Source organism: Pristis pectinata, chromosome 19 (genome assembly GCF_009764475.1).
Source record: "Pristis pectinata isolate sPriPec2 chromosome 19, sPriPec2.1.pri, whole genome shotgun sequence".
Taxonomy (NCBI): Eukaryota; Metazoa; Chordata; class Chondrichthyes; order Rhinopristiformes; family Pristidae; genus Pristis; species Pristis pectinata.
This window is the reverse complement of record NC_067423.1, coordinates 30,401,423-30,417,076: the sequence shown is the minus strand read 5'-3', so window position 1 is coordinate 30,417,076 and position 15,654 is coordinate 30,401,423. Positions and strand designations below refer to the sequence as shown.

At 43.4% G+C, this 15,654-nt stretch overlaps 1 protein-coding gene across 1 annotated transcript in view; it reads left to right on the top strand.

Annotated features, from left to right (window-relative positions):
- Positions 1–15,654, top strand: part of ccdc87 (coiled-coil domain containing 87) — a 52,219-nt gene that overhangs the window by 15,876 nt on the left and 20,689 nt on the right. Inside the window, exons 5-11 of the mRNA XM_052034152.1 lie at positions 252–486; positions 577–670; positions 2,740–2,834; positions 3,477–3,634; positions 6,275–6,407; positions 13,073–13,276; positions 15,036–15,152. Of these exons, the coding sequence (XP_051890112.1) occupies positions 252–486; positions 577–670; positions 2,740–2,834; positions 3,477–3,634; positions 6,275–6,407; positions 13,073–13,276; positions 15,036–15,152 (1,036 nt within the window). The remainder of the gene's footprint in view (positions 1–251; positions 487–576; positions 671–2,739; positions 2,835–3,476; positions 3,635–6,274; positions 6,408–13,072; positions 13,277–15,035; positions 15,153–15,654) is intronic.

Here is a 15,654-nt window from a genome sequence, read left to right as displayed (position 1 = left end):
TACTTTAGGCCAAATCCTGGGATGAAGGAATCCCATCCATGCTCCATCAGAAATTACAAGAGCTTCACACTTTGCCATTGGTCCTTGATCATTAGCTAGCAGCTTAGAAATAAGGGCACAGAATCCCTTGAAAAAAGGAATAGGAATGGATATTAACTCAGAAAAGAAATAGTACAATGGGAGGGGTGAATTCATTTTTGGTGGTTAATTCTATTTCAACTATATTTCTCTGATTTTTTTTTGTTTTAAAGTTTGAATATACCAGCTATAAAACATCAAGTTTCTAAAGAAATTAAGGCCCAACGCGAAGCAGGAGAAACTGATGATAACATTTCTGAAATGGAAAATTTAGGCAAATATAAACCTATGGTCAGCAAATCAACATCTCTCGCAGCTCCTTTTACATTCAAGCACCTCTTCAACCTTAGCAGACCCAAGAGAGCACCAAAACCAAAGCAGCAAACAATAGAAAGTGACCTTCAAGAGGTTGGTCAAATATTACAAAGTGAACTGCAGATTTTGGTCTTTCAGAATGAGGGAATTTTTCTCAAGCGATTGTACAATATTTCTTTGTAGATCAGTGACAATATGCCACATCTGGATCTTGAACAGCACTATAATGTGTTACTTCATAAAGTTGAATCAACTGGAGATCACAGACCAATGCAGAGTAAGATATTCTATTTGAACATTTTATTAATTACATGCTTTAAAGCAGATGATGCTAAAATGAATCTGCTGTAACAGCTGTGCTATGGAACAGTAGCATGGTGCTGATTTTGGGAACGCCAGCAAGGGAAGCTGAAATGGTGTATTTTTTCATAGTGTTGAAGGAAAGTTTGTAGTTAGTAATGTTGGCTAGTTTGTGTGTCACTTAGTGGCTGCCTCAAGTGTAATAAGGACAGTGTCTTAGAAACCAACACTCCCACAATCTCAGCTGTGCCTTGGCAGAAAGTTCATGATGTACAGTGAAAGGTAAGTGGAAATTAATTGCTTTACAAAAATGTGTTTAAAATGATAGTTGTTTGAGATTTATAAGTACAAGTTTCGTTACAGTCATACTATGGCTTTCCATTCTGATTTTGGCATTCTCGAGAACAGCAATCCTGCTAAGAAGTTGGCATAAGTCAGAAGTGATCTCCTTGCAAGATGTTGAAAAACCACTCAAAGATGGAACAAGCTACCAGTCTTCCTCCCTATTTTCACAGCCAGAGAATTGACAGTGATACTTTTCACATGGCTAGGCCACATCATTGAAGCCAGCCTGCCTAAAGTCATAAATTTAGGATAAGGGGTGAGAGATTTAGCGAGGGTCTGAGGGGGACCTTTTTCACCCTGATTGTGATTAGTACCTGGAATGCACTGCCTGAGAAGCAGAGTTGCTGACAACATTTAAGTACTTGAATTGCTTTGATGTAGAAGACTATAGGCCAAGTGCTGGAAGATGGGATTACTACGCCCACTGGTCATTGTGGATGTTGTGGGCCAAATGGGCTGTTTTCAGGCTGTATGACTCTGAGTACAAAACCATGTGAGTACATTTACACTGATCAGATGTATGACTCTGATCCAGGATCCTTACTGAGAGGGATCAGCTGATCAGTCACAGATGACCTAAATATGCTCCCAGCCTTTTGAGCAATTGAAGTGTTGTTCAAACTCCAAGACAAGTGTCATGACATTAGTAGTTGTTTCTGCAGATTCATGCTCACCTGAAGTATCTTGCTGAACCCTTGACTATTTTGACTTTCAAGGCCCATCATGAGGCCTGCAGGAAAGAGCAAAGACAGACTTGCTCTTCCCAAACTTGCGTCCACAGAATTCGAGACTTCGGCACTTGTGCCAAGGGAAATAGTGATGTGAAGATGCCAAAATTGACTCAAATTGTATGACTTATGAATCTCTGTAGGGTTTCACTTCTGTGAGTACATAGATGCCTGCACATAGTCTGAACTATGCAATGCATTTATATGAATCTAAATCTCTAAATCCACAAAATACTTGATGACCAAGCATGACCTTGACTTTAAATCAAGGAAGCTCTGTGTGATTTACTCCAAGACACATGCCAATCAATATTCAACAGTGGTGGCCAATGGAAGGAGTATAGGACAGGATTAATGCCCCATAAAATAAATAATTACTAATCTCAATAAATTGCCATCAAGCTCAGACAGAGGCAGCTGGACTGCACATAGGAGAAATGGCCACCACCTCCATGGCTAGAAAATGATGATCTACCTCTGCATGTGACTCTGGTTATGAAAACTAACTTGACTCATTGTCCTGAATGGAGGTTTGCCAGCAGTTTACTAAAAATTCATGGGCGTTATCGTAAGCCATAACATGGTTTCAAAAACTCAACATGCACTTTAACTTGTTGGTCAGATTGATAAAGGCTCCAACAAACCAAATAACTATCAGGGTAGAGTGAGGATAGTCTCATTAATGCATATTATAAAGTAACAAAATTCAGGGACTAAACTATAATGAAGAGGCCTGTGGTTAGAAATCCAGATACCTGATTTTGAGCTCAACTTCACTGTAAGGGGGGAAAGAAAAATTTGAAGGTCCAAGTTAAAGAAATCAATGTGTGGAGGGGGTTAAGTTCATAGTTCAAAATTTGAAAATTGACTATCATTTCGGTTAAAACTTGACTGATACAACTTCACAAACTGAAGAAAAGCATGTTTCAAAAGAAGTCTTTACAGGTAATTAACATCCGATTTTTGTCTCCAGTTGTTGCAGTGCGAAATCTTAATCTTCAAGCACAACAAAACGAAGAAGTTGCCTTAACCAAAAATGTACAGCCAGAACATCAAGTAAATGTAAAGGTAATGTTAATAATAGGAAGGTCTTTTTTAAAATCATATTTGTGATCCTTCTTAGTTCAGGTATCATCACCTCTAAGAGATGGTGCCTCAAGAGGATCATGTTCATCACTGAGGACCCTCACCATCTGGGACATGTCCTCTTCTCATTACTCCCATTGGGGAGGAGGTACAGGAGCCTGAAGACCCACAGTGAACCATTTAGGAACAGCTTCTTCCCCTCCGCCATCAGATTTCTGAACAGTCCATGAACACTACTCCGTTATTCCTTTTTTTTGCACTATTTATTTATTTTGTAATTTATAGTAATTTTTATGCCTTTGTGTTATACTGCTGCTGCAAAACGACAATGTTCATGACATACGAGTCAGTGATAATAAACCTGATTCTGATTCTCTAAAAATAGTAAGACAGTTAAGGAGCTTGAAGCTGAAATACAGTAGGCTTGTTTTTCCATGTTGAGAATTTGGCTGAAGCACTTTGACTGTTGTTGCAGTTGGAGCTCATTTGTGATCAAGTTGTGTAACCAGTTGTCTCGTGGTGATTTTATCAACACGATTGTGAATTTGAATATAAGCAGTGAAAAAATACTTGACAGGGTCTACTGGAGTTAGAATGACTAATTATGTGCTATCTCCATTTCAGAATCGGAAATACAATCAAAATGTGAAAACTGTTATATCAAAAAAACAAAATACCTATTGCTGTACCACAGCTTCCCACAGCAAATCCTTTCTTGATTTCTGCAAAGAGACAAAAGATGAAGAAAATGAACCTTTGTCAATTTCTGATGATCTCCAGAAGTAAGCCCCACAAAACTCTGAATTAATCTATAGTAGAGCAATATCAAAATCCTGGTTGTAAAACAATTTATGAAGTTTATAACTGGATAAATTATGTTTTTGCAATCAGCATTTGATTGTTGAGAACATCCTTTGCAGTATTTTGCCAATATGTTAACAAGGCTAGAACATAGAGTTTGCTGTAGTGATGAGGGAGTAAATACAAATGCAATACTCTAAGGTGTGAGCTGAGAGTAAAATTGCAGATGGGATAGTGGCTGAGGCTTTCATTGCAAAATTGTGGAACATCAAGGAGAATATGGTCAATCATCCTGTGAGGTGGTCCAAGGTTGGGGTCGTCCTCTTCCCTCCACTACCTCCTCCATTTCCACTGCCCCCCAACACCCCACACCCTTTCTGTTCTTCATGTTCACTGATGCTAAATTCAACTTCATCTGGTATAATTGGGCTTTCTGGTATTGCTTTGATTTAAACTTGGGCATGATAAGGGCTGGATATTCTTATCAACTCTGTTCGAAAGCCTCAGGACATGGGTCCACCATGTTTGCAAGTGCAATGGCTTGGAGACTTGTAATATTAAATGGTTGTACACGTTGAAGATGAATAAATTTCAACATGTATAAAGCTGAATTATCGGAAGCTGCTGGCAGGAGTAACTGCAGATTATTCAAAAATGGCACAGGCAGATTTGTAATGTGCTTAAAAAAATATATATATAGCTTTCACAACTGAACATTAATAATGGTGTGGCACAATTTGGTCTCTCAGAAAAGTCTGCTGTCTCATGGAAAAGTGAGACCAACATTGATCAGTCTCCTGTCTTGCTTTGAATCTAAAAACTGCCTGTGTTAAGCAATTCAAACAGACAATCCCGTGAATCGACACTGCATGCTTGTGCAGACTGCTTGAGATATTTCTCTTGAGACTGAATTTTAGTTGAATTACGAGGTTAATGTGTGACATCATTGGAAATTGTGGTGGACTTTGTTCATTGGTACAGAGTTACATCATTGGATGGCTTGGCAAATGAACAGATGGATTATTTGTTTTCTCTCTTGCGTAGTTCAAATCCATCACTTTGTCAAACTAAACACCAGGGAGGAAAAGACTGGAAGTGCCATGTCATGGTTTGTCTTATTGCTTTCAGGATTGATTAGAGAGTGGTGTGGTTGTGGAGAGAAGTTACCTTTTCATATAGATAGTGCCCCAACTCTCTCTCTAAATTGTGGGCAGTTGTAGATCCTTGACTACCCTCCCCCTAACTTAATCAGGCAAACTGATGCCTCAGCTCCAACCTTCTTTCTCCCTCTAGTCTTTGAATATGTTTTAACTTGTCAAATTCATGCTCATTTTTGCTGTTCTCAAAGCTATCGATGGTGACCTTCGTGATAGTAACAAAAGTCGTCTGTCCCACCTTGTTCTCCTTGGCTTGTCTTCAGCTTTAATACAGTTGACCACACCATCTTCTCCCAAGACTTCTCCACCATTATCCATCTGAATGGAACTACACAGGCCTACTTGTGTTCTTATCTATTTTGTTATAGTCAGAGAATTTTTTTGCAGTAGGTTCTCTATGCACTCTCACATAATTACTTCTGCTACCCAAAGGATCTATTCTTAATTACCTCCTATTTCTCCCCTCAGCAGCAGTACGTGAAAACACAAAGCCAGTTTCACTGAAGGCATGCTGCTCCACATTAATGCAGCCTTTTTGACCTCTGCACTGTCTTTAATTGTTGGGCTGCTCACAGATACCCAGAAAAGAGCAGAAATGTGCTTCATCTAAATATTCATAAAAACAAAGCCATTTTCTTAAGTCCTTCCAGTATACTCTGGTCACTAGACATGAACTAGTCATGAAAAATCCTTCTTCCCATCAAATAACTGAAAGTGAACCATATTATTCACAAATTTGGTGCTGTATTTAACCCCAAAATGAGCCTTAAGGGGCACATCCACACTACTATTGGTCTTTGCATTCCTCCATGACCTTGCTCCTTGCCTCTCCTCCTTTCTTAAACTCCTCCGAGATGTTTATCTCCTTCGGTTGAGTCTCCCTGTCTTTGATAGTTATGCCTTCAATGGCCAGGGACCTACATTCTGGATTTTTTTCTTTAAGGCTCTTTGCTTCCCTATTTTCCATGTTTAATAAATTTCTATTTCTCTGTTTGTTATAATTTTGTCTGTTCTTTAGAACTCCTCACAACTCCCACCTACCCAACTCCTACCTTTACACTTGGATCACATTCTTTCTCTTCAACTGAACAGTGCCAACCTTCACCCCGCCCCTGAGAAAACACATCCACTCAGCTGCTCAGACCTGAATTATGACTTCTCTAAGAGTAGGATCTGGATTACAGTTTTCATTGCATGAGAGAAATTAAGTTGGGCATGAATGACAGCAAGAATGGGTGAGTTAACAACGTTGAAACACCATTTTATATCTCCACAGATAATAAATTATGGAATGACTTGGCATATGTCTCAAAGGATGCTACTATCGTGTCTCTAAAGATCCAAGAGATGCCACAAAATATTCCAAATCATTCTTTAAATGTTATGGTCAGTGAAAAATATAATGAAAACATAAAGCAGGAAATACGAAGCAAGGCAATAACTTTTATTATTGTTTCCCCTTAGCTTGTTGCAAATTTCTACTGTTGATCAGGGGGTTGAAGCTGACCCTGAGACAACGCTTCCTTCCCTGATTGAAGCAATCACGTATGATAGGAGCAATGAAATTAAAAAACGAAAGCAACAGAAAATACTAAAGGTACATAACGTGAAAGAAATGATCACCATGTTAGATGCCCTTAGTAAAGCGCATTAATTGCCAACTGCAGCTATGTATTTTGTTGCATTTCCTTTGATTAAATACTTGTCCAACTATTCTTTTGATAAACAATTGAATGTATTGATGCTGCAACAAAAAATATATGCTTTTTATTGCCTTCTAATCCACTGGCATCCATATAATCCATTACAAAGAAGCATTTTATCACTTTTGCTATCTCATGTTAATATTGGCTTTTAGTGCATTGCCATATGCATAATATATGTTCTGCCTCAATGTAGCTTGACTCGTTTCAAAAGAAGAGTTTGTTCTTTTCTCATTTTTGTGCAATAGTCATCCCAATGTAGATTGATAGTTAGTACCAAGTTAGGTAGTAATTTTTGCCATACTCTTCTGCTGCCTAGAAATTGAGATTGCCAAAAGTCATGTTTTGTTAGGCTTTTGCAACCATAAGAACATAAAGAATAGGAGCAGGAGTAGGCCATCTGGCCCGTTGAGCCTGCTCTGCCATTCAACGAGATCATGGCTGATCTGGCCGTGGATTCACATCCACCTACCTGCCTTTTGCCCATAACCCTTAATTCCCCTACTATGCAAAAATCTATCTAATTGTGTCTTATGTAGCTGTTGCTACCACAGAATGAACGCAAGTCGTAGAGTTTCAGAACAGAACTGGTTTATTTTCCTGCCTTGCGTGGGCCTATTAAGGGAGACTGTTCCCGCCCAATGCAACTGGCAATGACGTATATGCTACGTCATCAAGTCTTTCCTGCGCGCGGGTTTTCCCCGTCGCTTGGGGAAGACGAAGGCCCGCCGCCATCTTGGGCCTCGCTGCTCCGACGCCGTGCGACCCGACTGCCAAGCCGGTTCGCTTACCCGGACAGTGAGTCGCTATACAACCACCCCCCCAGAACCGGCGGTACAGTCCCCAAGGTCCGCGGGCTGTGCCAGCCGCCGCTTAGGGGGTCGGCCTCTGCGTCGCAGCGTTGAATCCTCGACCGGTTGTTGCAGATCTAAATGAGCCGGTTTGAGGTGGTCCATCGTGAAAACCTGTTCCCTGCCCCCAACGTCCAAAATAAAGGTGGATCCATTATTCTCGATGACTCAGAACGGTCCCTCATATGGTCGTTGCAACAGCGCCCGAGGTGTGCCCCTGCGAACGAAAACAAACTTACAGTCTCGTAGTTCTTTGGGCTGACAGGATGGGGCTTGACCGTGCCGCGAGGTGGGGATCGGGGCCAAGTTGCCAAGCTTCTCGCGCAGTCTTTGTAGGACTGCTGGAGGTTGTTCCCCTTGGTCTCGAAGGGCGGGTATGAAATCCCCTGGGACAACTAGGGGCACCCCGTACACAAGCTCAGCTGACGAAGCGCAGAGGTCTTCTTTGGGGGCAGTGCGTATGCCGAGCAGGACCCAAGGCAGTTCGTCAACCCAGTTAGGACCCCTCAGGCGGGCCATCAAGGCTGATTTCAGATGGCGGTGAAAACGTTCCACTAACCCGTTTGATTGAGGGTGGTAGGCCATTGTGGTGTGCAGCTGCATCCCCAGCACGTTCGCTAATGCAGACCAGAGACTGGAGATAAGTTGTGTGCCTCTGTCTGAAGTGATGTGAGCCGGAACACCAAAACGTGAGATCCAAGTTGTGAGCAGCGCCCGGGCGCAGGAATCAGTCGTGATGTCAGATAGAGGGGTTGCCTCTGGCCACTTCGTGAACCGGTCCACGATGGTAAGGAGGTACCGAGCCCCTCTTGAAACCGGCAGAGGGCCCACGAGGTCGACGTGGATGTGGTCGAACCTTCTACGGGTAGGCTCGAATTGCTGTGGCGGAATCTTGGTGTGTCGTTGGATTTTCGATGTCTGGCAGTGCTGACAATTCCTGGCCCCCACTCTGACCTGTTTGTGCAGGCCATGCCAGATGAACTTGCTGGCAACCAGCCGGACGGTGGATCTGATGGACGGGTGCACCAACCCATGTATCGAATCGAAAACACGTTTCCGCCAGGCTGCAGGAACTATAGGGCGGGGTTGACTTGCTGCGATGTCACAAAGGAGGGCCTGCTGACCAGGACCAACCAAGAAATCTTGGAGTTGCAGGCCCGAGATTGCGGTTTTGTAGCTGGGCAGTTCGTCGTTGGCTTGCTGTGCGGCAGCCAGGGCCTTGTAGTCGATACCCAGGGACAAGCTGTGGATGGTTGGTCTGGAAAGTGCGTCAGCAATGACATTGTCCTTCCCAGAGACATGTTGGACATCTGTTGTGAATTCGGAAATATAGGACAAATGTCTCTGCTGACGAGCTGACCAGGGATCAGAGGCTTTGGAGAAGGCGAAGGACAAAGGCTTATGGTCGGTGAAGGCAGTGAAAGGCCTGCCTTCCAAAAAGTACCGGAAATGCCGGGCTGCCAGGTACAGCGCTAGAAGTTCCCAATCAAAAGCGCTGTATTTCAGCTCAGGTGGTCTAAGGTGCCTGCTGAAAAATGCCAAGGGTTGCCAACTGCCTTCGATTAGTTGTTCCAGTACCCCACCAATCGCGGTGTTGGACGCGTCCACCGTGAGGGCGGTTGGGACGTCTGTCCTAGGGTGTACCAGCATCGTGGCGTTTGCTAGGGCGTCCTTGGCCTTAACAAAGGCAGCCACAGCCTCGTCGTTCCAGGCGATGTCCTTGCCCTTACCAGCCATCAGTGCGAACAAAGGGCGCAGGATGTGGGCTGCTGCAGGGATGAACCGATGGTAAAAGTTGACCATCCCCAGGAATTCCTGTAGGCCTTTGACCGTGCTGGGGTGGGCAAAATGGCGGATAGCGTCCACCTTGGCAGGTAGGGGTGTTGCTCCGTCGCTGGTGATTCCGTGGCCGAGGAAATTGATAGAGTCAAGCCCGAATTGGCACTTGGCCGAGTTGATTGTGAGGCCGAAATTACGGAGACGAGAATACAGCTGGCAGAGGTGGGAAAGGTGTTCTTGGCGGTCACGGCTGGCGATTAGTATGTCATCTAAGTAAATGAACACCAAGTCCAGGTCTCGGCCTACCGCATCCATCAGCCGCTGGAAGGTCTGTGCGGCGTTCTTAAGGCCGAATGGCATTCGAAGGAATTCGAAAAGGCCGAATGGGGTGATAATTGCAGTTTTGGTGATGTCATCCGGATGGACCGGGATTTGGTGGTATCCCCGAACGAGGTCCACTTTGGAAAAGATGCGGGCCCCATGTAGGTTCGCTGCGAAGTCCTGGACGTGAGGGATGGGATAGCGGTCCGGGGTGGTGGTGTCATTCAGCCTGCGGTAGTCGCCGCAGGGCCTCCACCCGCCGGTGGCTTTGGGGACCATGTGCAGGGGGGAGGCCCAGGGGCGGTCTGACCTGCGAACAATCCCCAGCTCCTCCATGTGACGGAACTCTTCCTTTGCCAGGCAGAGCTTGTCTGGAGGTAGGCGTCGAGCTCAGGCATGAAGTGGTGGCCCTGTGGTAATGATGTGGTGTTGGACCCCGTGTTTGGGCATAGAATTTGTAAACTGAGGTGCCAAAACTGATGGGAATTCGGCTAGGAGCTTGGTGAACTCGTTGCCAGACAGGAAAATGGAGTCCAAGCGCGGGGCTGGTAGGCTGGTTTCTCCCACGGGGCAGGTCTGGAAGGTTGTGGAGTGGACTAGCCGTTTCCCTCGCAGGTCGACTGACAGGTTGTAGGCCCGAAGGAAATCGGCTCCTAGGAGTGGTCGGGCGACGGTGGCAAGGGTGAAGGTCCAGGTGAAACGGCTGCCGCCGAATTGTAACTGAAGTGTACGGGTACCGAAAGTCCGTATCATTGTCCTGTTTGCGGCATTGAGTACCGGACCTTGTTGCCTGTTACAAGTGTCGCGGCCGGTCGGGGGCAAAATACTGACCTCTGCTCCAGTATCGACGAGGAAACACCGCCTGGACTGCTTGTCCCGAACGAATAGGAGGCTTTGTCGGTGGCCAGCCCCCGTAGCTGTTAGCGGTGGCTGGCGCTGGCGTTTCCCTGACTTGCAGGGTGGGCGGCATCAACGGGCCTCCGCGCCCCACCTCTGATGGTAGAAACACAGTTGGTTGGCAGTGTCGTCGTCTGTGTTTCTGGGGTGTGGTCGCCCGGTTGCTGGGACTGGTTGAGGCGGGCATTGGGCTCGCGGCCTGGCGACGGCCGACGGACCAACCGCACTCGCGTTTGACCTTCCACAGGACGTCTGCCCAGGCAGCCACCTCACACGGGTTGCTGAAATCAGCATCGGCCAACAGCAGGTGAATGTCATTGGGTAGTCGTTCGAGGAAGGCCTGTTCGAACATTAGGCAGGGCTTGTGCCCCTCGGCCAATGCCAGCATCTCATTCATTAGCGCGGATGGGGATCTGTCCCCCAGGCCGTCGAGATGAAGCAGGCGAGCGGCGCGCTCATGACGGGAGAGGCTGAAGGTCCGAATCAGAAGGGCTTTGAAAGCCGGGTACTTATGTTCTTCCGGAGGGGACTGGATGAAATCACTGACCTGGGCAGCTGTCTCCTGGTCCAGAGAGCTGACCACATGGTAGTACTTTGTGGAGTCGGAGGTGATCTGCCGAAGATGGAGTTGCGCTTCGGCCTGGTCGAACCAGACGCTGGGATGAAGCGTCCTAAAGGTGGGCAGCTTGAGTGCCACTGCGTTGGATGCTGCGTTGCCGTCCATTGTGCAGGTCTAAAATCCGTTTGGACCGTCGGGGTCACCAATGTAGCGGTTGCTACCACGGAATGAACACAAGGCGCGAGTCGTAGAGTTTCAGAACAGAACTGGTTTATTTTCCTGCCTTGCGTGGGCCTATTAAGGGAGACTGTTCCCGCCCAATGCAACTGGCAATGACGTATATGCTACGTCATCAAGTCTTTCCCGCGCGTGTGTTCTCCCCATCGCTCGGGGAAGACGAAGGCCCGCCGCCATCTTGGGCCTCGCCGCTCCAACGCCGTGCGACCCGACTGCTGAGCCGGTTCGCTTACCCGGATGGTGAGTCACTATACTTAAATATATTTAATGAGGTAGCCTCTACTGCTTCCCTGGGCAGAGCATTCCACAGATACACTACTCTCTGAGAAAAGCAGTTCCTCCTCATCTCCGTCCTAAATCTACTCCCCCAAATCTTGAGACTGTCCCCTGGTTCTAGTCTCACCTACCAGTGGAAACAACCTTCCTATGTATCCCTTTCATAATTTTATCTTTCTGTAAGATCCCTCTCATTCTTCTGAATTCCAGCGAACATAGTCCCAGGCAACTCAATCTCTCCTCATAGGTTAACCCCCTCATCTCCTGAATCAACCTGGTGAAGCTCCTCTGCACTGCTTCCAAAGCCAGTACATACTTCCTCAAGTAAGGAGACCAGAACTGCACGCAGTACTCCAGGTGCAACCTGACCAGTACCCTGTACAGTTGCAGCATAGCCCCCCTGCTCTTAAATTCAGTCCCTCCATAATGAAGGCCAGCATTCCATTTGCCTTCTTGATAACCTGTTGCATCTGCAAATCAACCTTTTGCGACTCATGCACAAGCACTCCCAAGTCCCTCTGCACAACAGCATGCTGTAATCTTGCACAATTTAAATAATATCTAATTTTCCTTCCAAAGTGGATGACCTTGCATTTACCAACATTGTACTCCATTTGCCAGACCCCTGCCCACTGGTTTAACCGATCTATATCTCTGCAGACTCTGCATCCATCAGAGTGTTTCATTCCACCAGTATTGGTTGGAGTTGAACTGAAATGCCACCAGTGAAAATGAAATGTTTAGAAATGAAAGAGAACAAAAGAAAATAAAAAGGTTTTGGGTGCCAATTTGCATCGCCTTTTCTGGCAAATTTTCACTTTTTGCCACAGTGAGTTAATCGGACTTCTGTTGTAATGGGCAATGAATAATAAAGTGAATTAAGAATTAGCTTTTCATCTTCTGCAGTTGTGTTCCAATAACACTGCCAATAGATTTTCCCTGTGCAGTGCTTGGTCGGAATGAGCCAACAACATAAAAGTGGCAAATCAGTGATGAGAAAGGGCGGGATGGAAGGTTTACTTTGACTTACTTAGATTTGTGTTTCACCCTGATATTGAATGATTGAAGTGTTCTGCTATCCTAAATTAATACCCTTCACCGCTTAAGTGAAGCAATTACCCTTCTCTCCCACACACACACAATCAACTAATTACAAAAAATTAGATTTAACTCAGCCCTTGTACCATATACTTTAAAGATGTTAACATCAAAGAATCATTGTGGTTTGTGAAATTTTCAACCATCTCTGGCAATAAAATAAAATTCAAACCACATGCTGTACAATTGAAAAATTGAGTTTTCTATCATGAACATTACCTTGTAGATGGATTCTCAGTCATCAAGGTTCTGTGCCAAAAATATATTCCAAAATAAAGTTTAAACTGAGTAAGGTTCTGATATTCTGCATTGTTATCTCCAATAAATGATCCTGCATAAAACTTTGTAGTATTTTGTACATTAGCTATTTGTTGGTTGCCCAAGAAATAATTACAAATGAAACATGAATATATCAAAATAAATAACATGCCTTCAAGTTGGGTTGAACAAACAATGAACTAAACTGAACCATGTACTTTATATTTTCTATTACTGATTTGCATCTCAAAAAATGTATGCCGAAAAGTCTGTTTTTTTTAAGGAACTTGAGGAAGAAGAGGAAAAAGAACTAAAGCAGGGAGTTCAACTGAAGGAGCCAGAACATGCACAGCCAGCTACTGTCAATATCAGATTGTCCCAAAAAATGATGGCACAAACTGCAGATGCTCGTGTGTCAGACAGACACTTTATTGATTCAGTCTATCTCGAGGTGTACCCAGCTATTTATGATCACCAACAGGAAGAGGTATTGTAATACAGTAAGAATGATGTTGGTTTTAACAAAAGCATGGGCTGGATCTTTCTGGGGAAAAAATAGGTAATGTGTTAATGACGTCTGTTATCATTAATGGTTAAGTAAATTAACAATTTCATAGATTGAAGAGATTAGCATGAGGTGCAAATTTACCACAGTGTGCTGGAAAAATAAACAAAACTGCAGATACTGGAATCAGAAATGCTGGAAGAACTCAACCAGTCAATGATAGCAATGTTTAAGATGCATTTAGAGAGGCACATGGACAGAGAATGGAGGGAGATAGACCTTGTGCAGGCAGATGGGATTAGTTAAAGTTGGCAGTATGGTTGGCACAAATATTGTGAGCCAAAGGGACTGTTCCTGTGCTGTACTGTTCTTTGTTCAGTGTTCTACGTTCTGTCAAGCAGCAACTGTGGAAAGAGAAGTTGGGCCTCAGTTTTGATGAAAGGTCTTCAACCTGAAACATTAACTTGTTTTCTTTTCACAGATGCTGCTTGACTAGCTGAGTTCTTCCAGCATATCTGTTTTTGTACCACAATGTGCTAGTGCATTTACACTGTTCTACTGGGTGCAGAAATGATAACGTCCTTAATCACCCTAATGTTTTTGAGAACATGCTGAATTTGCACGTTAATTGCATGTTAAATTTGCTGCAGAATTTATCTGTAGAATTTAACAGCAGCAATGACTTATTTGTGATGATTGTTAATCAAGCTGCCTGGCCCAAATAAATAGTTAAAGCTCCGGGGTCTCATTCCTTCAAATGGTAAATTAAGATATGAAAGCTTTGTTTTAATATTATTCTTCCCCTTCTCAATCCAATCTTTATTTTTCTCTTATTATTTGTTTTACCTTTGCTGATTTGACTTTAATTCACCATCTTCCTCAGTTGTACCTCTATTAGTTTCTTTAAATCATATTGTTTATGGAGATTCGCTCTTGGTCTTGTTATGCACCAAGGTTCCAACTGCCTAACTGCCCTTGTTCACTCATTGGCAAGTTGTATTACAAATGATGTTTGAGCTTAAGGTTAGAGAAGCAAGTGTAACCAATGGTGTATGCCATGAGATGTCCTGCGGTTTAAAATCATTAATTATTTTATAAATAAATATTTGCATCTATATAGCACCTTAAACAACCTTCAACACTTCCCAAAGTTCTCTACAACCAATGAAGCATTTTTGATCTTTAGTCATTGTTGTAGAGAGAATATGTGGTGCAAAATTTCCCCATTCCAAGTTCCCACAAACAGTAATGTGATAATGACCAAATAATCATGGTGAGACGACTATTAGCCAGGACACACAGAAATTCTCTGCTCTTTCACATCCAAGAGGGCAGAAGGGAGTTTGGATTAAAATCTCACGTGAAAGATAGCATCTTTGGCAGTACAGTACATCTTGACACACCATTAAGTTATCAATTTAAATTTTGAACCCAGGACCTTCTATTTCAGAGGCAAGAGTGCTCCTTGACATTGCATGAACACATATTATGTCTTGATAATTCAGGATATTAAAAAGGTTTATAGAAACAGTTTATTTTTTAACTTCAGCCAAGAAATTTTTCATATGTTTATAGCAATAGTTGAAATGTTGTGCACATTTTTATCTTTCAAATCAACAACTTTGAAAGTCAGTGTATTGATCATTGTTAATACACACTTGATTTTTGTTTATTAGAGCATAAGGAACAGAAAAGAAGAGGGTTAATTAACCCAGGGATATTTTTTGTAATTTTCTTAAAGTTTGACCAGGAAATGGTAAAAACAATGGACAAAAACTTATCATTTGGGGAAGAGCTACAAGAGATTTATAACGATCTTTTGAAAACTATTCCAAATGATCACCTGTTATTTGATGAGGTAAGAAATATTAATTCTCACATGTGGAACTAGTTTCAGATACTTGGCAGCATAGAAGTTTCTTACAAAATCAAACCTAAAAGGCAACACAGTGCTTAGTAATTTTTTTTAGAGAGATTGCTTTTTTCAAACTTGACAGTTTTATATGGGTAGTGGTACTGAAATACAAAGCTCTTCTTGCTGAAGAAATGAAGTTTCTTTTATTTTTATGTTTAACTGAACTGTAATAATTATAGAGAAAAATAGAGGAGAATCTCTTGTGTTACAAACAACAATTTGACAGGAAATGTACCAGGCTAAAGGAAATAAATACTGTCTAGTTGGAAATTTGATGGCAAATTACATTTCTGGTTATGATGTTTGTCACACAGATTGAAGATTTTTTTTTACAAAATTGGTGGTAGGCAAAGCCCTAGCCAGTCTCATCCTAAGGGTAAAAGAAGGTACTAGGGACATCCAGAACTGAAGAGAATGTGACAAAAGCGTGCCCTGTCAATTCCTG